The 27114-nt window shown below is 48.8% G+C and overlaps 1 protein-coding gene across 1 annotated transcript in view; it reads left to right on the forward strand.

The window, feature by feature from the left end:
• The first annotated feature begins 1915 nt into the window (after positions 1-1915).
• eeig1a (estrogen-induced osteoclastogenesis regulator 1a) overlaps positions 1916-27114 on the forward strand; it is a 33969-nt gene continuing 8770 nt past the window's right edge. The window contains exons 1-5 of the mRNA XM_072707171.1: positions 1916-2291; positions 2705-2797; positions 2881-3067; positions 24700-24820; positions 25873-25902. Coding sequence (XP_072563272.1) covers positions 2922-3067; positions 24700-24820; positions 25873-25902 — 297 coding nt within the window. The 5' untranslated portion in view covers positions 1916-2291; positions 2705-2797; positions 2881-2921. The remainder of the gene's footprint in view (positions 2292-2704; positions 2798-2880; positions 3068-24699; positions 24821-25872; positions 25903-27114) is intronic.

A 27114-nucleotide genomic window follows, 5' to 3' on the forward strand; every position in this document is an offset into this window, starting at 1 on the left:
AAGATGTGGTGACTTGTGGAAAGGATAGAGGCCAACAAACTGACACTGAAAATGAAAAGATGGATTGTGCCTGTGGATAAGCCGTGGCCTTCTTGGGAGAAAGAGGCATGAATGCATCAGATGGTTTATGCTGCAGTGCTCTGGGATCACAAACACCTCGTCTGTGCAGCAGCTGCTTCACATCTCCAGTGTTGGGGGTTCAAACCCTCATCTACATGCATGGAGTTCGTGTTTTCTCCAGCATGTGGAGGCAAACTGGCACCTTTATGTTGTGTGTGTGTGTGTGTGTGTCTTCTGATGGACTGACATACCGTACACAATGCAGGGTGCCCATCCATGGCTAAAAGGTAGGATGGATGGATGAATCTGTCATTTTGGTGTCACCTGACCATTAATTTATTTACCTTTTATGTGACACGTGATGCACACATTATTGAGCCATTGCTGTGTTTTTAAGCTCGGCACATTATACAGACTGAACTGCACCTCCCTCTGGTGTTCAATGACTGGGCTTGTTTCATCATTCATCACCATGACAGCACCATGGCTGGATTTTTAAAAAGCTTTTAAGCTTTAATAGTGAATGGGTGCTTATATCGGTACTTTCATTTGGTGTCATATCCCTGGAAGGACTTCCAATCAGCATCAGGGTGACAGCAATCCCTTTACTGAGATATTGAAGAGCGAATGGAGGAGTTGGTACAGAGAGGGAAAGATTGTGTGTGGAGTCAATATGAGAGACGTGTGATTTGTAAGGACTGACTGAGAGAAACGTCCCAGACCTACATTGTGAATATGATTCATGATCCTGTGGACAAATTCCACAGCCGTAAAACGCAATGTGCAGAATAATTTCACAGGTGGTCATGGAAACCCTTCTGCACTTATTCATTAGGATGCAAGTCAAGGTACACACTGAAGAGGACAACACACACAAACACACACTTGTGTACTGACACGATGACACTTCAACAAACACACTTACATTCACATGATCAGACACCAAGGGTATTTTAGTCACCTGGTTATCAAACAACTGTGTGTGGAATCCAGTGTACCACACACATGCAAACTCCACACACAGATCTGACAGTCGAACTGTTATCAGCTACCAATGCAAATCACATTTCTAGAGTTCATTTGTGTCAGTGGTACCACACACACAGAGAGACACACGCAGTCTTATAATAATTCACTTTATCAAGACTACTGGCCGTACTGAAAGTTTTGAAACAGGATACTCGTTATCATCTTTAGGTAATAAAGTTGCATTGCAAGCGGAAGGTCCTATACATTACTCTTCTATTCAGGATGCTTGTCAGTGTGCAATTCATGGGTGTCGCCGCCATTAAATCTGAGGGGGATGTGTCCCCCTCACATTTAATAATTATTCGTTTTTACACCCCCTCAGATTTAACATAAAATATTAGTTCACCCAGCGCTGTGTCCCCCCCACATTCAAAATGCTTCTGACACCCCTGGTGCAATTGTTCTTACACTGGTACAAACTCTGTAGTTTTAAAGGCTGCAGGTCTGAGAGTGGGCGAGGTGCATCGAAAGTGAAGAACATATGTTTCTATCCCTGGGGACAAACGGCGGTTAGTTTTTCTTCTTCTTCTTCTTCTTCTTGTTTAAGCTCCACTTGCTGAACCAGTTCCAGATAATTTCCCTGGGATACGTACAATCCGAAAATCGCTCTTTAAATCACACGCTTCCCTACATGCATGTATAGACCTATGTCTGACGTTTAAAACTGCGTGCATCCGAGAAAAAGCCCTTATAAAAAGTCCTCGTTGCATTTTAAAGGATTTAACGCACAATGTAAACAGAGCAGCCGCCGAACAATGAGCGGGTCGCTGTAGTGAGCACCGTGAACGCTAGGGGGCGCGTTCCGCCCTCTCCTCGTCACGGAACGGGGTGGACGTGCCTTCGGCACAAAGCCCGAGAAGCGTAGCTACAGTCGGTTAGTCCGTGACATCTGCCGTAACGGGTGTATCGACGGCCCCTCACACCCGTTACTGCCAGCTGGTCGCTCCCCGTTGCTCGCTTCTGGGGGACTGGACCGCCGCACACCGCCATGCAACCCGACTGAGAAATACTGATTAAGCTTTTTTTGTTCTTTTTTTTCCGGGGCGGTATTTCTCCTCCAGCAGCAATCGAGGAGAAGGACTGTCAGGCTGCAGCCCTGCGAGGGTCCCGGTTCGAACCATCCGGCTTGTGGCGTCGGGGACTGGATCCTGCTGGCCGAGGTCCGCCGGTCCGATTCGCACGGAAATCCCGGGTTACTGTGGGTATGTGATACGATCGAAAGCCGCTTCGGTCCAGGGGCATGTTTTTTATTTAAACCCAACGTGGAAAATTAGACTGCAAAATCGGGAACGGGGGACTTAACTCTTTGTCATTTTTCTTGCTGAGCAACTGGTTAATAACTGAACCGAACTTGAAAATAGGATCAATAACCCTATCACCTCTAGAGAAGTTGTAAAGAGCTGTTTATGCCGGGTAAAATCATAACTAATTCCCTTCTCAGTATATGCGTTTTTAAAATCATTTTTATTTTAATTGCAAATCTTGGCGACTATGCATTGACTTTAAAAAAATATTTTTTTCTTGCAGATCTTGTCGGCATATGCATCGACTTTAATGAAAAAATATATTACAGATCTTGGCTAGATAATAATTACGTTTATTTTTTTTATCACAGATCTTGAACATATCGTAGAAGATTAAAACGGAGATGCAGAACCGACGGATGGTTATCAGGACAGATTTCCAGGCTCCAGACTGAAGCGACAGAGTACGTATCCCCAAAGCCGATGTCACATAAGTGGCTTGTGCCCGGCTTTTGTGTGAGACACCTCTTTGTTTGTTTACCCCCAGGCCGGATAGCGGTCTGCTCAGCACGGACCCCCGTGTGTCAAATGGCGTTTCTCATGAAGAAGAAGCGCTTCAAGTTTCACACGCACTTCACCCTGGAAGAGCTGTCTGCCGTGCCTTTCGTCAACGGGGTGCTCTTCTGCAAGGTCCGCCTGCTGGATGGGGGGGACTTCGCCGCTGAATCCTCCAGGTAATCCGGAGCCCCGAAACGAGCCGGTGTTCTGACGAGTTAAGCTACCTATAGAGACTTGCTATCGAGCCTTTCTGCGCATGTGCAGTTCCACCGTTTGGGGATTAGGGTTAGGTTTTAGGGGTTAGGGTTAGGGCTATCGATTAGCCCTACAGTAGCCTAACTCGACAAAGTAGCTCAACTCGACAGAACACCGGCTCTACATGCTGCGTGGATCAAGGTCTTAACTCTTACTCTATAGATATATTATTAGCGAGGATCTGGCACATTTTTCTTCGCAACCAGAGATTCTCAATCAGCTCGGCTTGTGTTACACTTGCGTTTCAGTGTTATCTGATACTGATTGTAATTATCTTTCGGAGGTAGGCGGAAACACTCGTCCTGTTTTCCTTGCCCATTTCGGCCGCGCTGCCCTGCGAAAGGATCGGTTCCTTCGGCGATGCGCACCAAAGCGGCTTTTTCGGTCTTACGGGAAAACTTTTGTTTTTTGTGCCAATGTGTAATAATACACGCTTTTTACGCCGGGGGGTTTCTCACCTGATGAAGAAAGGAAGGAAAGATACCGTGCAACAAAACCCCGAATACTTGTTGGTACAAAGACGCGCGAGAAGGATGCCAATTTACACAAAAAAGAAATCTTTGCAACCATAGTACTTAGTGTACTGTACAGAGATAGCTAGGGGCTGTGTCAGCTTGAATGGCACTGTTGATGAAAGTGACGAAAAGAATAAGTATTTTTTTCCTCTAACAGTCAAAACACATGCTCTTTGTGTGTGTGTGTGTGTGTGTGTGTGTGTGTGTGTCCTCCCATGAACTGTCATCCCATGCGCGATGCTCTGCCTTCCTGGGATCAGCCCGAATTGGATAAGAGTTTATTAAAGTCACCAGTATCAGCTGCTGATTCACGCTCCCCCCAGACTCTTTCTCTTGGCCGTAATACGTTCCCTGGTCTCTAAACTGCAGTACTTAACATAATGCTCTCCTGAGGGCTGACTGTCAAACAAAATCCATATGCATTTAATAAGACAACAGTAATGTTTTGTTTTTATGGTGCCTAGACCTGTGAGTTTTGAATGGTGTTATTTCGGGCTGTCAAATGTACCCAGACTCAGAGTCGAATCCAGTTGTGGTGAAATTTCTGTGCATTGTCTCCTAGGTTTTAAGTCTCGCCGTTTGAGCTGTATTCAGCCATGCTCTCCAACCCCACATGGACATTTTGGTGTGTTGGCGTTCTCGTATTCAGTTTGTGTGTTTCTTCTGTTTGATTACGCACTCGAGAGCGCTGTCTCATGTAAGGGCTCTGTCTGGACATGTTCCGGTCTGCGTCATATATCTAGACTCCTGTTGAGGAATTAATGAGAAGCCGCTTCCTTCGGTTAATTAGGGCTTCTATGTTTGGTGTCCTTCATATCCTTAGGTTGATTAAGGGTTCCTTTGTGTTTTTTCATTAGGTGAATTATGGCTTCAGTGAGTTTCTCGCTTGTTCTCACTCGTTTTCAGGGCCTTATGTATGTGTTTTCTGCCACTGTGTTTGTGAGGTATTTGGGGCACGATATGTGGCTTCTCGTCCTTAAATTATGGGTCCTGTGCTTTGTAAGATAATTGGGTTAATTTAGGGTTCTACCTCTCATTATCAAGTTAAGCAATGGTTCTGTGTGACGTCAGTCTCTCGTCATCGGGTTAAGATCTGTCTGTTCTCTCTGTCCCGTGTACCATCCTTCGGTTTGGACACAGGGTGCTGACACACCAGCGTGATGTACTGTGTGGTGATAAGCAGCTCCAGACCTTGGTAACTGCTGCAGTGAGGTTATAGGGAAACAGGAGATTAGTGCTATAGGAGCAGATTATCAGTCCTTTTCCAGTTTGTAGACTCAGATTGGACAGGGCTTAACCTGCATTACCATGACGTGCACTGTACTGTGCGTACACTGGTTTCCATATGATTAGAGACTTTTTTTTTTATGCCCCCACCTGTTTGACACCCCCCCCCCCATCACCACACCACATCTGTACACTTTAGGTCTACATTGTCGCAATTGGCTCTGTTGTGCCCCCTGCTGGGTCATTTGGCTTGTGGGTACGGCACACCGCATCTGTCTGTAACCCCTGACGGTGCCAATTTGTACTCCAACATCCCTACTAAACTTTTAATCAAAAAAAAACTTTATAACACAACTGTTGGAATGTGAAGCACTAACAAATACATGCAGTTAAAAATGAATTATGGAACATTGCAGCACGTTTCCCTCTAATTGTAGTAGAACTGTAGTAACCTCTCTGACACTCCCGCGACAATCTGTGCAGTCTCCCATTCCATTGCATTTCTCCCAGTACTTCCCAGATACAGTGATACCTCGGTTCTCAAACTTAAATAATGAAATAATGGAAAACCAATTAATTGGTTCCCGGCCCCCCAAAATTACACCTAAAAAGGTTTTTTCCCCTATTGTCCGCTCCTTCCGTGTGCCACGCCCCCTCGTTAACTTCGTGTGGGATCCCCATGTGATCGGCTGTTTCTGGTTGTTGTCATTAGTCCTCTGTATTAAGTCCGTGTTTCAGTTTGTTTCCCTAGTCAGGTCATTGGGTGTGTTCGACTTGCTTACAGCGCTGGCTTAAAGCAACGCATTCTGATCCTGACGCAATGCATTACGGTTAGATGCATTGTGACCTCTCACCCGGCTGCACAAACTGGAACCGCTTCTGTGACGACACACCTTTGCCCTTATTGGCTGAAGAGTTTAGTTACACGCATGACGTTTGTATCCCAGGCAGTTCCGATGCGTAATCTGCTATTTCTCCCGAATATCACGTAAAGCAGTGAGAACTGGTTTTCAGTTAATTTACCTGGTAAAATAAAGTTTAAATAAATTACATAAATGCTCTGATAGTACATGCAAGTTAGTGGTTTATTTATTGTTAGTTACTGTAATGTTGCGCTGCTTTATTTAGTTAATCGTCCAGTCTGTGAAGAAGGCATTCAAGTAAGAATTGCATTGTAGTATGACTCATTTCCTGGCACGTACAATTTATATTAGGTCAGCGTTCACGGTTCGACTTCTGATATTCAGATCGAGTTCTAGGTCAAACTGATTTGTTCGACTTTCAAGAAATTCGAGTTCTAGTGAGTTCGAGAATCGAGGTACCACCCAGTTCAGGCATCCCTTGCTGATGTAAATACTCCATTAGTCATGCCGTTTTGGGTCCACGCCTGGGCCTCCCGACCCTAACTTGCCAGTCTCTGGGTCCTCGCCTGCCCCATTCACCCATCTCCCCGCGGGATGGTGCGGTCTGCAGGCGTCTCTCTGAGATCGGGTCCCTCTCTCGGAGCTTGACACCTGTGACTTCACGCGCATGTAATCCGGACAGAGGAGGGCCACTTTGTTAATCACGTTATTGTACCCTGTCTGTCATCAGCGCCTGTCACTGCGTGTCACCCCAGTTACCACAGGTCACTCGACCAGCAGCAGAATGCATGTCCGTATCATCGGCTGCCTTTTATTTCCGACTTCTTCTCTTCCTTCTGTCTCCAGTGTAAGAACGCCCTCCTCCTGGACGCTCCGGATATGTGCTCTTGAAACCCTCAGCAGTTACGCTAAATGAAGCAGATCATTGTTTCTCTGGAAGCGTGGGAAATAAAACCGGGACCTCTGGAGATTATCTGAGAAGTCGTGGCGATTTTCTGAAAGGAGCTTGCCGGCGTGTTTTAGTGAAGTGAAACTCGATTTGGCCAGGATGGGATATAAATGGGGATGTGTAACAGAGTGGCTGGTGAGATTTGCAGCCGCTGGTTGTAGAACCCATGTTCTGTGTTCTGGCCTTTGGCCCCCCCAGTGGCATAATTCTCTGGGGGGTGGGGAACCAAAAATGATTTGTTCAGGCTGAAATTTGCTTTGGGCGGTAGGGGGAGACATAATTTGGTGAAAGTTTTCTGGTGTACCCCTCCCTGTTCTCTAAGAATGTGATGCATTAATTACAAAGTCCCGGCAAGGCCTTACACTGAAAAAGCTTTAGAAGTAGCTCTGGTGAAGGGCTTGGATCTCATAATGTGCCATGAGACTGGAGCTGTGTTAGTGTTCAGCTGTGTGTGTCGCCGACTGCACAAGCCTGTGTTTTCTCTGGATTCATGTCCCCCCGCTCCGCTCCCATGCAGCGAATATCAAATTCTGCTGTTTTGCCTTCAGTAATGTTTTTTTTATTTGCATACTTTGTCCGTGACTGCATCCCGGTGGTCTGTGTATCATTCTTTAATCCCTTCAAGCTGCGTGATTTCCCTACGAAGCGTTTTGGGGTCAGGGGGAGTATTGGATGTAGCGATGAGTTTCTGCCGATCCATTAATTCAAATGGATTTTTTGTGGGTGGGGTCTCCGTGGGTGGTGCAGGGGGAGGGGCTGGGGGCGGGGTTGGTGCCTCGACCTCCATGGCTGCAGATTTGATTCTGGACCTTCCTTTTTTTGTTCCGGAGGGTTCTGGCTATGAACCTGTCACGCTTCACCTCCAGGCCGCGATTCCCATCGCTGTGACGCCGACACTTCCCGGCCGAATCGCTTCACGTTAACCCAGCATGAAGGAGCATAACTGAAATAACTCAAATTCCTACCTCCGCTCCCACTCCAGCCTATCTGGGGGGGGCTGTTCCCTGAGTTGATGGCAGAGCTCTGAATACTGGCTAGAGAACAGCAGAGGAACCCCAGCAACGTGAATCCTGGGTTTTTTTACTCTGGCCTACCTCACTTGATGATCATCCCTAGGATTCCTCCCTTCTCAACACGCTGGAGTGGTAACCGAATAATCAGGGATCCCAGTGCCAAGAACTGAGATTCTTGGGAATCCCCAAGGGATTTTAATGAGCTGCTCTCTCTTTCTATCACACATGTGCTCTGAATTGCGAGCACACATGCATATGCACACCCGCATCTGCTACAGTCAAAAATAATCAGCTGAAAGGTTTTTGTTCTTAAAAGGTCTGTCTCGTTAACGCCTCTCTTCCTCACTCTAATTCCATCAAATGCTCTGTCTCCATTTCAGCTTAATTAATATCTTGAGAGCTCAGCTCCCATCGTGGATGATTGGACGGAAACCCAAACAGATAGTAAGTCGTCTTTTCCAGGAAGTGTGAGGTTTTCCTGTCATAATACAAATTTCACAGAAGATGTTGCAAATTTCTGTCCCCTGACTCAGCAGATGGGGGGGTTTCCTGTGTTAAAGATGTTAACGAGTTGGCGCGTAAAGAACAAGTTGGCTTTGACAAGTGAATGAGACAGTGCCGCATCCAGCGAGGAGGGCGTCCGGCTTAAACAGACAGCCGTTTTGTGGTGTTGATTCGGCTTTTCCATGCCTCTGCCGGGGCTGTACGTCGCCCGCCTGGGCATGACCCTCCTCCCACCAAAATTAGCTCAGCCAAATCGGGAGGCTGCTGTTTTTGGATGCTGCTTCAAGGTTCTCTCAGTTTTTCCCCTTTCCCTCAGACTTGTGTTCTTGCTCCTACTCTGTTCAATGCTTGCATGGACTGGCTGTTGGGCAGGTTCGTGGAGTCCAGCGACTGTGGGGCATCTGTTGGTAGAGACAGATTCGTTGATCTTGACTTTGCCGACGATGCTGTGACCTTCGTAGAGTCAATGGAGGCTCTGATAGGGGCTCTCAAGAGTTTCTGGGTTTAGAACCCAGGATAAAGAACCAAGATCCAGGCCTTTAATGACCTCTTGGGCACAGCCATCAGCAGTGTGTCCATCTGTGGAGACAATGTTGGCTTATTGGAGAGGTTCACTTACGTCGCCAGTGACATTCATGTCTCTTGTGACTCTCCTATTATGAAGTCAGCAGATGGATTGGGAGAGCATGGGGGGTCATGAGTTCGCTGGAAAGGGGTGTGTGGCGATCCCGATATCTTTGTAAGAGGATGAAGGTCGAAGTCTTTATAGTCCTGGTGCTCCCTGTTTTGCTGTATGGCTATGAGACATGGACACTATCCAGTGAGCTGAGACAAAGACTGCACCCCATTGGTACTGTGTCTCTTTGGAGAATCCTTGGGTACCGCTGGTTTGACTGTGTTGAACGAGCGGTTGCTCAGGGAATTCTGAATGAGGCACCTTACTTGCATTATGAGGGAGCATCAGTTACGGCACTACGGCCATTTGACGCGTTTCCCTGAGGGTGATCCGGCTCACAGGATCCTCATTGCTAAGGGCCTGACCAGCTGGTCCACGCCAAAGGGACGCCCATGTGACACCTGGCTGCAGCAGATAGGCGGCCATTTCCAGAGACTGGGACTGAACCATGTGTTGGCCTGGAGGGTTGCCAACCGGGACCCCGATGTGTTTCATTGTGTGGTGTCTCTACCTCCCTGCCTTTCTGTCTCTGCCTGTCTCTCTACCTCCCTGCCTTTCTGTCTCTGCCTGTCTCTCTACCTCCCTGCCTTTCTGTCTCTGCCTGTCTCTGCCTCTCTGCCTGTCTTGCCCCTGGGTGGTTCTGGGTCGCCCCTGCCTTCCCTTGTGGTCTCTGAGCCCCCCCTTACCAAGTTGGAGACATTCTCACCTTTTACTGATCTGTAAATCAAACATGGTTTGATTTACAGTCCCATGGTTGCGATGACTGATGGGGGGGGGGGGGGGGTCTTGGCATCACCTTTTTTTCAACTTCCGCTTTCTTGTTGATTCAGCCTGTCCAGTCATGCCCCCTCCCCCCTTCAACCCCGGTTTTTATGTGTGCTGTTCCTTTCTGGGGTGTGGAGTGCAGAGGAGTGGAGTCTTTGTTGGGGGGGGGCTGGTGGCTGGAATTTGAGTCTCCCCCCCCCCCCCCCCCCGTGAAGTGTTGGTAAGCAAGGCGTTGCCAGTTGTTGCTGCTGTCATGTAATAAGAAGTACAATGTGAAAAAGCCAGGGCAGAGAACAGTTATTGACCTGAAGGACATTTTCTACTTTATTGAATTCCTAAACCTTCTAAACTTCATGTTTTGCTGAGCAAGATTGTGATTGGGTTCGATTCTGTTCTTGAATCCCCAGGATACCATTGTAAACAGATCCTGCACCTACCAATGCTATGTCCCTGTAGCACCCCCATTGTCCAGACCCTTGTCTTCTTGGGGTCATGTGACGCTCGGTGGTGCAGGTGAAGGCGGGACTTCGAAGACACCCTCTGATTGGGCCAGTCCACACTTGCAGTGTCTATCCACCAAACACCAATATAACAAAGAGACTGTTTTGATCGTGTCTCAATCCTTTAGTCTTTGTGGCGAAAGGTAAACAAAAAGGTCTGATGTCATCTGGAAAGGGGTTTTCCAGAATATCTGGGGGGGGGGGGGGTTTACTCCTTAAATACAGAGACCGTTGGCTGCTGATGTGAGCACCTATGCTCAGAGTGAGGATTGACAGGCCTTGCAATGAGGTAGGCGGGAGCGCTGTGTCACCTCCTGGTTACCATGGCAGCTGTCGTCCTGTCTGCACGGAGCCGTAAAAGGCCACACCATCCCCGGAGACATTAAAAACCAGCGTTGGGATGGTTTTGTTCAGCCTTGAGCGACGCAGCTGTTACTGTGGCGTAATGCAGCTTAGTGATCCATAGTGGCATTTCAGATGCCGTGGTGAAGGTTGAGGTTCAAGTTCTATTATAGTCAGAATAAAGCACTTGGATCTGATCTGCGTTAATAAAAATATGAGTGGCTCCAACCTGCATGGATTTTGGCCTCTGGATTCTACATTTTTTGAGTGTGAAGTGTGACCCCCCCCCCCCCCCCCCCCCCCCCCCCCCCCGCCCAGAGGCAAATAAATATACCTGTGCAGCTTCCTCCTGTTGCAGCTGCTCTGACTTGCTGCATCTGGTTTCCATGGCTACAGTCGCCCCTTGTCTTGTCTGTTTGGTGTGCCCAGATGGCTGATTCCCCCAACCCCCCCCACCCCCCTCCTTGTGGTGACTTCCTCTTTCATGCCGAGTCTAGTCGGGTGTTTTGACTCAACGATATCCGAGGGAAACACAGGGTCAGACGATGACAAATCGAGGGACAAGCATTGGTGGGGGGTGGGGGGGGGGGTGATGTACTGGGCTGGAATTTGACTATTAAGACACTGGGAGACATCACACAGCAAATGGTTCTGATTTGCTGCTTCTTCGGCTCACTTATCCAGGTGTTTCTGCTTGCTCAGACTTTATGCAGGGAGGCTCAGTGGCTTAGGAAGGTCTGTGACCAGACGGTCACTGGTTCAAATCCCAGCATCGGGTGGCTGATTTCAGTGTTGGGCCCCTGAGTGAGGCCCTTAACCCACAATTGCTCCAGGGACTGACTGCCCTTCTGTCTCAAAATGTATGTCACTTTGGTTATTTAAATGATGATAAATAAAATGTGGTTGTGTTTTTGGCCTGAAATACCCTGGACCCGCACATCCCAAACCCAACACGCACACCAGGGCTGCATCTCTGGCTTTAATACTCCCATGCTATGGAGGACGTGATTATCTGTATCAGGGGTGTTAAATTAGGGCTGCACCTCAGCTTTGCAGGGTTGGGTAGCCCTGAAATACTAAATACACACTTATTGTTTGCTTGGCTTTCTAGGGCGGTTACCACCGCACCAAGTACCGTGGCACTTTAGGTATTTTCGCTTCTTCATTGACTTCCAGTTGAGTACCAGTACCAAAAGTTCCAGTACCGAAAGTGCCAAACCAGCTGGGGTATGTCTTTGGTACTTCGGTATACAGGATTCATGCAGCTGTGATGTGATTTTGTTATAAATATAGCCATGTGATTTTGTGCAGATATCTCCATAAGAACATGTATACACACGACCAGAACGTGGGCATCTATGCCTTTCTTGGGCAGACCAGTTTCCTTGGGCCTCAAACCTGATGTGCCAAAGTAGCCACAAATAAATGGTCCACACTGGGGTATTTAATAGGAAGCATGATTAAGGTCACAGTTCTTTAGGCAGCAATCCCATTATGGCTTATAGCTAAAGACTAGCTGCTGTCTGTTTTGGGAGATGGCCCAGAAACCCTGATCTCTATCAGAGACACATCCAGGTGAGAGCAAGCTTGGGTGGGGGGGGGGGGGTCACTGAACAGGGGGAGCCTTGTACGAGGCCCATCGTCCACTTCATTATGCCGGATCCAGGATTCAAACCAGCAACGTTCTGTTCACAGACGGAGTCCTGACCTGCTTTGCCAGGCGCCGCCTTCTGTGGTGCCCCTGGGTGCACTAATGAAGCCAATTAGCACTACTGTTAAGTGCTTTGAGGTTCTCCTGGGGAGACGTTAATCTCTTAACTGGGTCTCACCTGGATCTGGAAGCTCGCTCATCTGGTCAGCGAACGGCCCAGGCTAAAGCCTAGTTCATGCTTCATGCTTTCTGCGTGCGCTTCCGTGCCCTTCCGGTCCGGGGACGGTCGGTCTATGGATGCGGATGGTTGCGGTCGGCGCATGCGCACTGCAGTGATATTACTCCAGGCCTGCAGAGGGCAGATGTTGTCTCCTGGGTCTGAATGAAGCTTATGCAAAGCAGGATGAGAGTCTTCTCGGGTTTTTAAGACAATAAAAACACAACATTCTTTTGTAAAACTACTACGTAACTGATGCCCTAAGAGGTCAGGGTGGGAAAATATTTTTTTTTAAAATAGGTACTTTTGCGATCCCACTACACTGGTCAACTTGCTGTTTGCTGTAACTTGACAGCAAGGGCAACCTACATAATGTTTGTGTGCCCACTTCGCTTTCAATAGCTCAGCTGTCTTGTTCACAGTTACTGTTGCTGAATTGACACAGTGCCATTGTGCCATTGTTAATAAATACGTATAAACATATGAAATTTATTTTGCACATACGTAGTCGGCGCATCAGGTTTCCACTAGACATAAAAATCCATGCTACACACGCACCGACAGCAGCCGTCCACAGCCAGCCCCTGATGACGATATTTACGTCACGTCCCCTCGTCCGACTGAAAGCGCATGCGGAAAAGTATGAATCGGCCTTAAGGTTCCATTTGAGTTAAGCTTGATGGAGATCCCTACACTGTAGTGTGGGTGTGTGTCAACCAACCATGGCTATAATAGTCTATTTTACGGCTGTCTGTCCCGGTCTATCTTCTCAGTGCAGTGTAATGGGACAGACTGCACAAACAGCAGTTTCGAAAGGAAATCAGTCACTTAAATCAGTCACTTTAATAGTTGCGATAAAATGTGAGAGAGTAGGGAGGAAGGTTTTGTCTGGTTCAAACAGGTTTCTGATTGATTTGATGAACGATAAGGTATCATTTACAGGCCTCACACAGGAGTGTCAGAGGATTTAGGACTAAAAAATCTGTAATCTGTAATCTAGCGTGATGCTGCTTTCTGGGGTGGATAAAGGGAGAGTAATGTAACAACATGGTGCGCAAACATGAGATGGAGCAACATTATGCTGAAATGTGCGTACTTCCTGTTTCAGTGTGGTCATATTAACGTCACGACGAGGGCAGCCCTCATTCAGAAAGGGATGCTCACTACTGTGAGTAGCTAACGGTAGCACCATGGGGCCATATTTTTATGAAAACCGTGTGTGTGAGGATCACCGTGCGGGGAATGTGCCAGTTTGTATTTACCGCATTGCACGAATCAAATGTCCCCACAATGTGGTAACACCTGTTACCTTGTAGCTTATGGGGTCATTTTTCAGGCCAACACAATATACACCTCAATTTTATAAAAGATCTGCGAACGCAGTCAAAAAACTAAAAATGCCAAAAGTCCCATATTTTGTTTGGTTACTTATGGTTAAGGTTGTCATTGTTAGGATTAGGGTTATGCCCATGGAAATGAATGGGGAGTCCCCACAAAGATATGAATGCAAACGTGTGTATGTGTGTGCGTGTGTCAGTCTGTGTGGTACTTGTGTGTGTGTTTGTGCCTTTTGTTTCTTGCCTGGATGCCCACCCCACACACACATACACACACACACCTCCCTGTCCCCTCGTTCTCTACCAGGGACAGTGTGGCACTCTGGCCTGGTTGCGGCCCGCAACGTCCCCACCGGCTCTGCGCTGCCCCAGCTGGTGGCCGCGGAGAACAAGGGCGTCTTTATGCCACCGGGCTGGCGAGGCTGAGGCCAGCTGACCCGATCGGAACCGAGCCGTCGCTACTCACTACGACGAAACCGTGGCCCTGGGTTCGACCTCGGCCCTGCTTGCTGCGTGACTGACTCACTTTACCCTCTCTAGTGTTGCCATGGAAACACTCTCTCTGCCGTAAAACGACCAAACAAAATAACAAGGGATCGGCATTTTAGAAAAAGAAGCTACTCTGTCAATTGTAACTTATTTTTAGCTTGGATGTGGCGTGCTGCTAGGCTCATTACTGGGGGCCCGCTCTCGTTCCTTCCTTTGTGAGGTATTTTTAGAAATTCAGTCCCCAGCCACGTTTGCTCCTAAAGGGTGACCCTGCGTGGGCTGTGCAGGCGGAGTACGAGTGGGTGGAAATTCGCTTTGGTGAATTTAAATTGATGTGAAGTTTTTTGTGATTTTTGAGAGGGAAATGGGCTGCGTAGGTCTCTCTGCACCCATGTGATGCAGACAGAGGTTGACAGTGTATGATAACCCACCCCCATGTGGCTCTGAACGCCTCACTTCTCAGTAGTAAATGCTGTATGCATGTAATCCTTTAATTTTATTAGCTTTTAGTTTCGGCTGGTATGGTGGCTCAGTGGGTAATGCTATGGCCTCACGCCTCTAGCGCTGCAGGGTTGATTCCGAGCTCTGCCGCTGTGCCTAGTGGTGTACGTGGTCTTCCTGTTGTCTGGTGGTTAGGTGAACTGGTGCCTCTAGTTAGCCTGTGGCATGGACCATTCCTGGGACTGGCTCCAAGCTTCTCCTGCCCCTCAGCTGCATGCAGGCTTACGGATGTTATTACATCTTATTACACATTGCCGAACAGCTTGGCATGGCCTGCAGAAGCGTCCTGTTTCTTGACACTGGAAACCAGTAAGTGGCTCGTTGTGCTTTGTGGTCTTGGGTAGGCTGCCATGCTTTGCCCCGGTGCTGATTAGGGAGCCTCAGCCGTCTGGGTTTTTCGTATCAGTTCCTGCAATGGACACCAGCTACGGATTGTGTGTTTGTGTATTTTAGGAAGGGGGGGTGCGGTGTGACCTGCTATCCCCAGCACTGTGGAACAGACCGTTGTGAGTCACATCACAGGGTTTTCCATAAGGCCTGTAGCCTCTGGATTCCAGGAAGGAAAAAATGTCTTGCATCCCCATCAAAAGCTCAGTGTAGCCAGTCAGGTGACGTGTCTGAAGCGTGACCAATGTGACCGTGGGCCGCTGCCTCGCTCACACTGAGCACAATGGTCTAGTTTATCCCCTGCACATGCCTCGCCGCCCCTTGCTTGTCCGTTTTGCAGATCCCCATTGATTTCAAGATGCCAGAAATAGACTTGTGTTCACGGTGTTCACGGAAACGCGAGAGGCTCATTTGCATTCTCTCCCATAGGCAGCTGAGCGGAGGAGGAGGGGGTGGAGCCATGATAGGGGAGGAGTCATGGTTGGGGCGGAGCAAGGCAACAGGGCTGGCCAATCATCACCTGTCAGACTCAAAGATACTTGAGGATATTTAAGAGCCTAGTGATCCCTACAAAATCCAAGATTTCAAATGTATATTTAATTTTATCCAAAACTGGCTGCAGCAGTCTGGAATTTCATTAATATTTAAGCTTATAATTTAGCATTCTAATTAAATTTTACTAAATGATCGATATATGTAAGCGCTATCTGCCATCTCCTAGCTTGCATTCACTCTGTTTTTGAAGCTGCATCGTAGTGACGTTTCTTTTTATGCTGTGGTGTGAATGAGCCGCACAGCCGTGAGACAGGAAGTCGTTGGGACCTCACGGCCTTTCGGCGGCGGCCCCTGTGACCTGTCAGCCGTCTTGGACGTCCTGTGGGCGGTTTTCCGTGCCTCGACGGGCTTTCCTGTGCCCCCCCAGGGCGGCCTGCGGGTCAGCGTGAGTTTGCTCTACCTCAAACAGGAAGGTTAAACATACCGCTTGACAAACATACCGCTTCCCTCTCAGGTCACCCTCCGTGTTTTCTGTTCGTGTTAAACTGGCTGTTGACCCTGCATAATCTATTTGCCTTTAACACCTATCACCTGCTTTTAAATAGTTGATGTCGCATGCAGTTGCTCTGCTGCAGTATGATGTTACAGATGTGAAATTCTCAAAGTTGGCGGCCTGTGTTTTACCAGCGGGGCCATCTGCTGTGCCCCGTTAGATCTCTGCAGGATGCAGGGGGGCATTTCCAGCACTTTGTGAGGATGCGGCTTTGGATGGAGCCGGTGTCCGAGTCGGCGTCCGTCCGTCATTTTCTTCAAAAATTGGCAGATGAACACGCAACACACATGTAAAACCGGGCCAGCTCTATTTAATACAGTAGTAATTGCTTTGGTTTAGTTATGTTTGGTTGTTAGCTGCTAACATGAATAAAGATTCATATTAACAGAAGATAGAAGATCTGGTGGATTAGCAGAAGGGAAGGTGTGATGGAGCATTTTAATCTGAGATGATTCTCCAGTGTCCCAGGGGCCAGCAGGGGATTTACTGTGTAATCAGTGCCTGATCCTGCTCCACGCACTGCTGCCTGACTTCATAATGCCCTGTTAGATGCTGCACACATAATCAGGCAGGCGTCACTGCTGAGCCTTTGAGCTCTTCCGGATCATTCCAGCATATTTGACTCATCTGCAACTTCTGCCTGCCTTGGATGGTGGATGCTGATGATGGGGGCTTGGGGTGGGGGAGGGGGGGTGCGCTGTAAGCAAGTCTTATCGAAGCATCGTGGACAAGTGGGCAAAGAGGTGGGCTGTGATCAGGAGATCTGCCGGGGGGGGGGGGGGGGGGGGATGGTCACAGGGAGGTCATATTGAAATTTGTTTTGTCTCTTAGAAGCTGTTGCGTGGGAGTGTGGAATATAATCCCCCCCCCCCCATAGCACATTCCAACCACCACCTGTAACCCAGCCCCCCTCAGACAGCGCATAGGGGGGAGTTGCATAACCATGCAGCTGGCTGCATGTGGGGTTAGGGCCTCCCTCCCCCCACCCGGTAATGTTTACCCCTGTAACCTGATCGTACTGAGGGAATGGGCCAAGCCAAGGCCGACCTGGGGCTCCCGGCTTGTCTGGAAACTGTTGTACAGCAGAGGCTCCCATGTGTGTGTGGCGGTGGAGTGCAGACAATCAGATTGGTTAGTGGGGCATCTGTACGGGAACAGCCATTGGTTAATGCACAGAATCACATGTGGCAGGAGGACTGTAAGTATACCCAGCTTCTCTCACTGAACTTTGACCCTCTTCCTTCTTTAACCGGGAAACTCAGTACCTATAATATCAATAATACTGTTACATGCCTACCTTATTCATTAAAGAATTTATTGAGCAGAAATATCACGCAGGGGAGGTGTTTTGTAGTGGGAGTTTCGGCTCTGCTGTACGCCCTGCCTGGATCTTCTCCCATTCCCCCTGCTTTGCTGTAAAGTCCCGCCAGTGTCCTTCATTCAGCCGGACCTGAACGGCGCACTGCAGGCAGTTGGCACTGGTGTGTCGTCCCCTGTTATGACCTGGAGCCCCAGGTCGGCTTCGGTCCTGACTGCACTAGGTCGCTGCCCTACTGGCGCGTGACTGACTGCAAGCCCCCCCCCCTTCTCCCTCTTCTGGTGCTTCTGAGTCTGTAGCACAGTGACATGTGTCACTGGATCGTGCCTCTAAAGCCCAACGGCCTGTTTGTAGCTCCTGCTCCTGTAGCGTCATGGAAACAAAGCTCCCGTGTACCATAAACACCCAAAGCATCCTGACCATGAATAATAGGCTGCCGTTCCTACAAGGCATCAGAGCAAGCCGGCCCCCCCCTGCTTCTATGTCACACAGCTGTGCCTTATACACAAAATGGCACGTTTTTGGACTGGGGAAATGTTCCTGTCAGCTGGAGGCTGGGACTTGCCCACGTCAGAAGGTGGGGGGGTTTCCGGGAAGATCTGTGTCCTGTTCCGTAACCCTAACCCCCTTTCAGCTTCCGGAGCACTTCCCGGTAACTGCCGCATGCCAGAAAGGAGAAGTGACGTTTCTTCCCTGATTCCAGGATGCGCGTGTGTGTTTGTGTCCGCGATTACGTGTGCTCGTGTCTGTGCATGCGTGTTAACACCCATACATGTTTGTCGTGCTGAAAATGCACCTGCACGGTGAAATGCAGGGGTCTGTTTTACGTGGCTTTGCTTCCTGTGCAAAATCAGCCCTCATCTGCCACCCGGAACCTTCCGCTCTGCATACATGTTTCAGAACTGATGTGGATGGGGGGAGGGCAGGGGCTTTTTGCTGTTTCCTGTTTTCCCCTTTCTTTAACAGAGGGGTGAACTCTCTGTCCTGCACGCCTGACGTAATGGAGTGATGGGGTCGGCCAGCAGGGCGGCAGTGTGGAGCGTACCATCAGGCACTTGTGCCGGGGGAGGCAGGGCAGCTCATGCAGGCAGAGACCTGCCTGACTTGCCCAAACTCCAGCAGCGGCCCTCCCGTCCTCCTCACGGCACGTGTGTGTGGCCCGCAGGCAGGATCCGACGGGGCTCCTCCTCTGACTTTGGCTGGCTTTGTTTTCACCCGGCCTCACGAGTGACAGGAAGGTCGATAAGGACCCCATTGCCCTATGCGGTGGACAGATTGAGTCATGCAAGGCCTTTGTCTCTCCTTTTCGGAGTGGAGAGGCCCCTTGGCTGTGGTGCATCCTGAGGAAGGGCCCCGCGTCCTGTGAGATGGCTGTCAGTGAGCGTTTTGTGGGTCTGCAGTTTGTAATTTTTTGTTTTTTAGTGATTAGAGACCTTTGGCATCCTGGGGTGTCTTCTTAGAGGGGGTGTCCAGAAGCAGACAGATATCCAATGAGCAGATGTGATTTCCACCACGTGTTTCCTGGGTGCAGCCAGGTCGCCTTGGGAGTAAGTTTCAGTTCCCGAGGATGGAGTTCGCCCAAATGTGGCCGCGTTTTCCCTAGTGGGCCGTCTTTGGGTAACATTTGCATCCTGTGGAAAAAAATGACCAAAGTTCGCTTAGTGTTTAAAAAGTCAGCAGAGGAGGGAGACAGCGCTGTCACTGGACCGTGTCATTGTGGTTTATTCAGGCAAACGCCGCTGGCTGGGGTCAGGGAAAATGTAAACAAAGCCCTCTGTTATGTCAGAGGAACAAAGGCCTGCAAACAGTCACTCCCCTGACAGTCAGTCTCAAAGGCTTTTCTCAAGCCCCCCCCTAGCGATATGGTTACTGTCACCTGGAAGATTTGACCCAGCCCCCATCTGCACCCAGGCTCACATTACTCATTCCTAACCTACACAGGAAATGCGGGGATCAATTTTGGATGAATGTTCAAAAAAATCTTCAAAACAAACATCTTTTTGAATCTTTTAAAAAAAAAAGTATTTTCCTGGTAAGGGGATGAGAATCAGTCAGCGGATTAAAGTGATGGAGTGAGTGGAAGATCCATGCTTAGCCAGCGATGGGACATGAGCGTGTGTCTGGGTTCGGGGCCGGGAATACGGAGCAGGAGGTGTGGCTGTGACTGACGTCCCTGTGTGCTGGTTGTTGAGTTCCTGTCCCCTGGCGGGGGAGGCGGGACATGGCAGTGGGGGCAGGAGGAGGGGGGTAGGCTGTGGGACACGTCCGTCTTTGTGGCATCCTTGGGAAACCCGGTCATCTCTGCGAGAACCTTTTGTTGTGTCCAGAGAAAACTGGAAGGAGGACCCGTGTGTGTGTGTGTGGGTGGAGTTTGAGCCCCTCCTTGCCTCACCCACGAAGGCCGGATTGTTCCTAATTAAACTGCCTGCTTCCTGATCCCCTCCTATCAAGTTTACCCACTTTTGTGTGCGACACAATCCTCCCAAGTCCATGCGAACAATCAGCCCATTCAGAGCTGAGCTATTGGGTTTCTCTCCCTCAGCCTATGGCGGGGGGGGGGGGGGGGTGATGATGGAGGTTATCGAGGACCCCTGTGGAACAGAGCAGATGAGTCGCGGTCACCTATCAGGTTTTACTGCAGGAATGCCTTTAATTTCCCAGCGAACTCCTATAAAGGGAACGCCTTTATGGCTCCAGAAGAGCGCCACCCGCAGGCTGTTTGAGGCCATCTTACGTATGATGGGGTCCTTCCCCTGCCATCACCGTCCTGTTTTCACTTTCACCGGTGCCCTGAATTTCCGGGTCACTCTGCTGCTTCGCATAAACTTGAGAAATTTGGAGTTTCTGATTCTCTTTTTCTTTCTCTCCCATCCATTCATTTTGCTTTTTTTTTAACTCTCCTCTCTGCCCTTTTCACTTCCTTGTTTCAGTGTTCCTTTTTCTTTCTTTCTTTTTCTTTCTTCCTTTCTTTCTTGCTCTTCAGTGTCTGTCTCTGTGTTTTTCACCTCTCCTTCTTGTCTACCCGCCCCCCCCCCCACCCCACCAAATCGTGTTGTGGTGTCGGGCAGTTTGCCGTCACCATGGCGAGGGTCAAGAATGCCACTGGGAGGCAGGCCCCCCCCCCCCCAGTGGCCCACATGAACAGCTAGAGAGTAAGGTGACAGCAGGTAGCACAGTGACCCACGTGCTGCCCAGGCACTGAGCACGGGGGGGGGGGGTTCAGATTTAAGAATCTTGTCACTCTGCTAGATGAGGGCGTGGCCACAACAATGATGCGATTGCTGGGTGCAAGGAAGCCTTCCGCCTCCGAACACCTGCGATTGGCCACGGGTTCCCAGTGGGAGTGGCCAGGAGATGGGGGAGGAGCAGCAGCTTGACCTCGATTGACCTTTTCTCCATTTCATTTGGGGGCTGGCTGTTTCTTTAAAGCGAGATGTTGTGTGTGTCAGCCGTCGTAGATGCCGCCCCTGCCCCCCCCCCAACCCCCCCAATCTTTAATTAGCCTTTTAGCCCATGCTAGTCTTCATTTGAGAACAAGCTGGGGTCCCTCACCTTACCCACTGTGAACAGCTTGATACACTGACAGTCAGAGTCCCTCTGCTTTAACACGTAGAATTTTCCATTTGCCCCAAGCTGTTGTTCAAATATTTATTATTGAAATAGTCTTCAAGTTCATACACAGAAAACAGGCTTTCGATCCTGTAAAAACAGTAAGTAATGAAATGTGCTCTTCGTGTGAAATTACCTGTAGCTTCTGAAATGGCCTGAACCTCAAGCATCCCCTCACAGCCCCTGATCTGCATTAGCCTGAAGCAGGTTTGCCTGCGGACAATGGGACAAAGTGTGTCCTGATCTGAACCTTGGTGGGGGGGGGGGGGCCTAATTCCACTCCGCAGGTTGGGATTGAGTAAACGGGAACCGTCCCAACTCTTTGCCTTTAGCCTTTAGCTTGGCAGCTTGTGAATGTCTCAAAGCTCTGTGGATCTTGTCCACTTACGTGCCACATGACCCAGCCCCGCCCTGCCTGATATGTCCATCGCCACGGCAGCGTGACACAGGCCTCTGCTGGCTCTGCCTTTGTTTTCCACTAGTCTGTCATCCCTCAGAAACAGGGCTGTTATTGTTAATGAAAACTACAACTACAAGTGAACATTTTAATAAACTAAAATAATAATAATAAAATAAAAACCACAACTAAACACAAACTAAAAATATTGCTTCCAAAATTAGTTGAAATCAAATAAAAAGACCAAATACCTTCCATTACTGATCTGTTTATCCTTATTGGCCATTAATAAGACCTGGAACATGTTTTACCCATTTTGAGGACATTAGTACATAATGTGTGCTGTGTATTCGTGTAGGATTCTCCAAAAATCAGACACATAAAATAGCTCTACAATTTAAGTAAAAAATTACTAAAATTTAAACTGAAGCTAAAATGTATAAAATATATAGATAAGTAGAAATATATCTTTAAAATACAAAATAATATGAACTAATAAATCTGCAGTGAAAAATTACTAAAACTAAACTGGATTTCAAATGAAAATTGAAAGCCATATAAAAATAAAAACTAAATTAAAAAAGAAAACTGTAATAACGCAGTCCCTTTCCTGGGCTTTTAGATCAGCCAGAAAGCTGATTTGGCTTCTACATGCTAGCAAAGAGCCAATTGGCTCATTCGGGGGTTTTTACATTCTGGCTGGGATATGATTGGCTCACTTGATTTACGTGCTGGGAGAGAACTGATTGGCTAATTAATTGGCCTTGCCATTATTCTGATTGATTGATCATGCTTGAAAAGCCAAAGCCTGTGTTTCAGTCTGTTCGTCTTTCCCGGACACTGGGCTGCGTGGTGTGTTTCTGTATGCTTCCTCGTGGGCGGATTGGGCACTGCCGTGTCTCCAGGACAGGACCTTATCGGACCTTAGACTGGGCTGGCTGTTTGACATACAGCAGGGGTGCCCCGGCCCGTCTGTCCCAGTGCTGTGGGCATCTCTGCCCAGTGGCGGAGCCGTGATATTCCGCTGTTGCGCCATTGTCATCGTTACTGTCCTCCCCGGGCTTTAAATGACAGCCCTGCCAAGACTGCTTATTTAAAGTACCTTGTCACTCCCCGCCCACTCTCCAGGTAGGTCTGCTAGTCCACATCTCCATGGCAACCCAGTACTGTCCCCAGGAGACATGCCAAAGCTACTCTCTTATTACAGTACTGAGACAAAGTCCTCTTTTCTAAACATTTATTCATGCTGGTTGTAGCTGGTGCCTGAATGGCTCCTGTCAGGGTGAGAGAGGGTCCCTAGAGCAGCTGGTGGTTAAGGGCCTCGCTCAAGGGCCCAATGGTAAAATCAGTCTGCCGACCCTAGGATTTGAGCAAGCGGCCTTCGGACCACATGCACAGAGTCCTAACCCACTGGGCCGAAACAGCGTCCGGTTTAGTGTTCCAGCAGCATGTCCGTTTGCCTAACTCGTCTTTAATCGCGTGTAAGCGATTACAGTCCTGCTGTGCTCCAGCCCACGCGTGCGCTCTGTCCCATCTACACGTACGCTCCCGGACGCCCCGTGCACCTCCTCTCACTTGCTCCCCAGTGAAGCATCTCTGATGTCACTGGCAGCCCTTCCCATGTCACCGACTGGCTCTATTTAAGACTCCTTCAAATAAACAGTTTCCACGGCGATGGAATGTTCATACAAAAATCTGACTGTGCTTACATTGTGTTTTATTATCTATGATGGGTTTTCTTAGCAACGGCTCTCAGACTGTGGGTCACAGGATGTTCTGAATATGTGATCTATAGTATGTAACATGATTAGTATGGAATGTGTGCCTTGCACCTGACTGGCATGCTGTCCCCTGCAGGGTACCCTGTGCTGCCTGGGACAGTCCATATGCCCCCCTGCCCACCCCCCAGTTGGAATCTGGGTGGGTATCGCGCAATATAATGTTCTATAGACCAAAATCAGCTGCCACCACAGACACTCGATGGCGTTTTAGCACGATAACTCAAAAATATTCAACGGATCATTTTCAGACTTTGCTGATGCATGGTGTTGGTGAAGCTCTAGAACTGATCAAATTTTGAGAGAAATCGCATGAAAATTGAAGCAGCGCCGCATAGTGGCGGCACATGGAAGGACAGACAGATCTGGTCCTAATTACATTCAGACACAAAGTCACACAAAGCTGGGGTTCTAATGCATATTTTATTGGGGGAGGTGGAGAGAGTGTGTTGGTGGGGGGATAACAGGGCCATCCAAGGAATACATTGTCATCGCCCCCCTGTCAGTCTGCCATGTTTCACTCTGTTGATCAATAAAATTCCATTTTCCCCAGCAGGATTTTGTAAGCAGATGTTCATGCTCCCTTCTCACATATATCTTCCTGAGGAAAATGCAGAAACTGTGCGGAAACATTGAACATTATGCCTGGAACCCATGCAAGAAGGCGTGGGAGTGAAATGAAATGAACGAAAAGCCTTTTAAGATGTCAAACCAACAAGAGGGAGATTTTCAGGTTTAGCGGCCGCATTCTGGAAGAGTTAAAAAGGCTTTCAGACTTTAAGGCTGCTCTGCATAACTGCCTTCTAAGCTAAACAGTTATCTTTACACACTTTAAATAGACTGCCCCCCCCCCTGCATATTCCTGCCCCCTACCGCATTTTGCATGTGTCTGTGTTAACAAACCCTGCCAGCAGGTTGGCATTCACGGTCTCCATGGTGACAGAGCATGCTGGGAAGGTCACCTGTACAATTGGCTGTTTACCTGGAGTGTTCACCCAGAGCACTTCCTGCTGTAGCAGTTCTGGTGCCTGGGTCAAATGTCCAACAGCGAGCCCCTTCTGAGACTTTTAGGAGCCTGTCTGTGTCGTTAAACATTTTCTCCGGGAAAGGACGGGCAGGAAATGACACGTCCCGTCTCCAGTCCTCCTCAGTGTTCAGCCGAGCTGCTGCTCTGTGCCTGCCAGTACAAACAGGGGCTGCAATGGTGTATTTGTGGGTGTTGGTAGATGTTGTCGGTTGCCTCTCGAGGGCGCTGTTGTTTGAGCTGGTCTGTGGCTTAGTGGCTTGGGACACTGTGCCTGTAATCAGAAGGTTGCTGGTTTGAATCCTGGAGACAGCAGGGTGATTTCACTCTTGTTCCCGGAACTGACTGACCTGCTCTTTAAAAACATGTATTGCTTTGGATAAAGATCAATCAATGCAAATTCATTTGAATGATCATGACGACGCTCCTGCTCTCCCCTGTAGGAAGGAGGTCCAGGAGAACTGTGTCCGCTGGCAGAACAGGTTCTCCTTCACCTGCAAGATGAGCGCCAACCCCACCACCGGGGTGCTGGACTCCTGCGTGTGCCGGGTGTCTGTCCGCAAGGTGAGCCTCTTACCAGAATTTTCTAGCATTTCATAAATAGCTACTGTTTTTTTTTTTTTTAATATAAAGTGGCCTTTAGCTGGACTTAGTCACAACACAGGTGTTGTTAGTGTACGGATGCCTGCAGTGTCCTGGACGGATACCAATAACCAGCTAACCTCTCAGTTCCACAAAGCTGTAGTGAGACTGATGCTGGTGACGTTACACATTAAGATCCTGTGAATGTGTGTGATCACGTAACGCTGGCGGTGAGGCGTCAGCGAAGGCTCTAAGTGGCGAATTAGCGATGAAATCCCTGGTCCTTTACTCCGGGAAAAAGGCTTGACCGTCCAGTGCAGTCATCTACATCATCTCACTAGTCATGTCTTTAGATCTGGTGTTGCTAACTTTGAATATTAACGAAAGTCTAAATATTGCCTGGCATTTTTGGCCAAGACTGACACATCAGACCGATGTCTTGATTTTTAACAAACATCAGCTGATATCCTGCCTTGTACCCGTACCCTCCGGGATGGGCTCCGGACCCCCCGCGACCATGAATAGGATAAGCGGTTACAGAAAATGGATGGATGGATGGATCAGCTGTTATCGATTCCGATATGTTACCCAATACATGCATCTCTAATGATAATCCAGCCCCAGAAACTATCCGTGCTGGTTTGCCGTCTCCTGCCAGTGGCTGTACGTGCCTTTCACTGGTCCTCTGTTGCCTGGCAAAAGGCTTTTACCGCTAAGCCGCGACGAGGGACTTGGCAGGCCAACATTCCTGGCGGGTTCCCGGTATTCTGATTCAGGCTGGTGTTATGTAGCTGCCTCCGCTCCACCCTGCCTGTTATCTCGCTGCCTTTACATGGTGGGCTTGTTTTTCTGTGTGTAGCTCGTTATGCCTGATGAGACCTTTTGACATGTGACTGGAGTGGGTTGGAACATTCTGCACCCATCTGCCCTTTCCAGTACCTATGTGTGCGGCTCGTTATGCCTGATGATGGCTTGTGACTGGCGTGGGCTGGAGCGTTTTGCACTCATCTGGTCCTTTCCTGTTTTCCTTGCAGGAACTCAAAGGAGGAAAGACATTTTCAAAAGTAAGCACTGATGCCCCCCCTCGCCCTGACCCCCCTCCCTTCCCCACCACACACTGCACTCCGTGAGATATACACACCCCACCCGTGTGGAGCTTATTGGAGGTTGTCTCCGGGTCTCTCAGATACTGGGATTCAAAGCGGGGGGGGGTGGGGATAATAGAGTGGAGCTGTCAGGAAGCGAGGACCCCTCCTTTTTGTCTCAGCAAATGTGTGTTTCCATTTTTCAATACCTCCTGAAGCCTCCTCATCACTCACTTGAGTGTTTATGTCTGGTGGTAGGAGAAGGAGGGCTGCCTGCTGTAGACAGGGTGAAAGCTTCTCGCCCAGCCGCAAGGACTCAAAGCCGCAGAACATCCTTTATGTCCTGAAGGACGGGGAAGCGCAGATGATGCGATTGGGTTCCTGCTCAAAATCATTAGCAACTTTCCTCACACCCAGCTCTAGTTATTTGTGACCGATTTATGTTCCCCGGCTGTCGGGCATCAGGCCTGGTTATGGAGGCTGTGAAAAGGAGCCTGATCTTTGGCCTTTTGATGTTGTTTTCTTCAGCATGACGTTTCATCTAAAATGCTTCAGAGAAAATGTCTGTTTCTTGATATAAAATAATTAATCTACAATAAGACTGACAATAATGCTGACAATGAGAGAAAAAGGTTCGTCAACCCATCAAGATTTTACTCAGCCAACTATCAACATGTTCCTCAGCCAGCTAGGATTATGCATTCTTTCACACTGTCGTTTCTTTTTGAGCTTTGTGAACCCTTGCTAACCCAAAATGCTCTTGGGCTGTCTGTGTGATCTGCACGCAGGTCATAATGTGAGGTTACGCCATGATGAAGATGTCATCAGGTTGAGATCACTTGGTCAGGCATGAAACAGTCGCCTAGTGTTCTAAGCAGATTTAGGGGAACTGGCAGGTAAAGCCTAAATGGAGCTTGGGATCCTCAAAAGAACAGGGAATCCTGGGATATGTAGTTACTTCTGGAATGGTAAGATCTTAGGGGAGCTCTAATGAATAACAGGTGATGGTCATCATCACCACTTTCCAACACTGAGGCACGCCGAAGACACTGGCTGCTCCCCTGGGTCCTGATGCAGTGACATTCAGTGGATGGCTGGCTTTGAGCTTGATGATAGATGTTGTTCAGCTTGAAGCTGGGTCTGAGAATCTGGCACGGATCCACACCCTGGTAAATATTTACCTCGGGAACA

Source organism: Paramormyrops kingsleyae, chromosome 2 (assembly GCF_048594095.1).
Source record: "Paramormyrops kingsleyae isolate MSU_618 chromosome 2, PKINGS_0.4, whole genome shotgun sequence".
In the NCBI taxonomy this organism is placed as follows: Eukaryota; Metazoa; Chordata; class Actinopteri; order Osteoglossiformes; family Mormyridae; genus Paramormyrops; species Paramormyrops kingsleyae.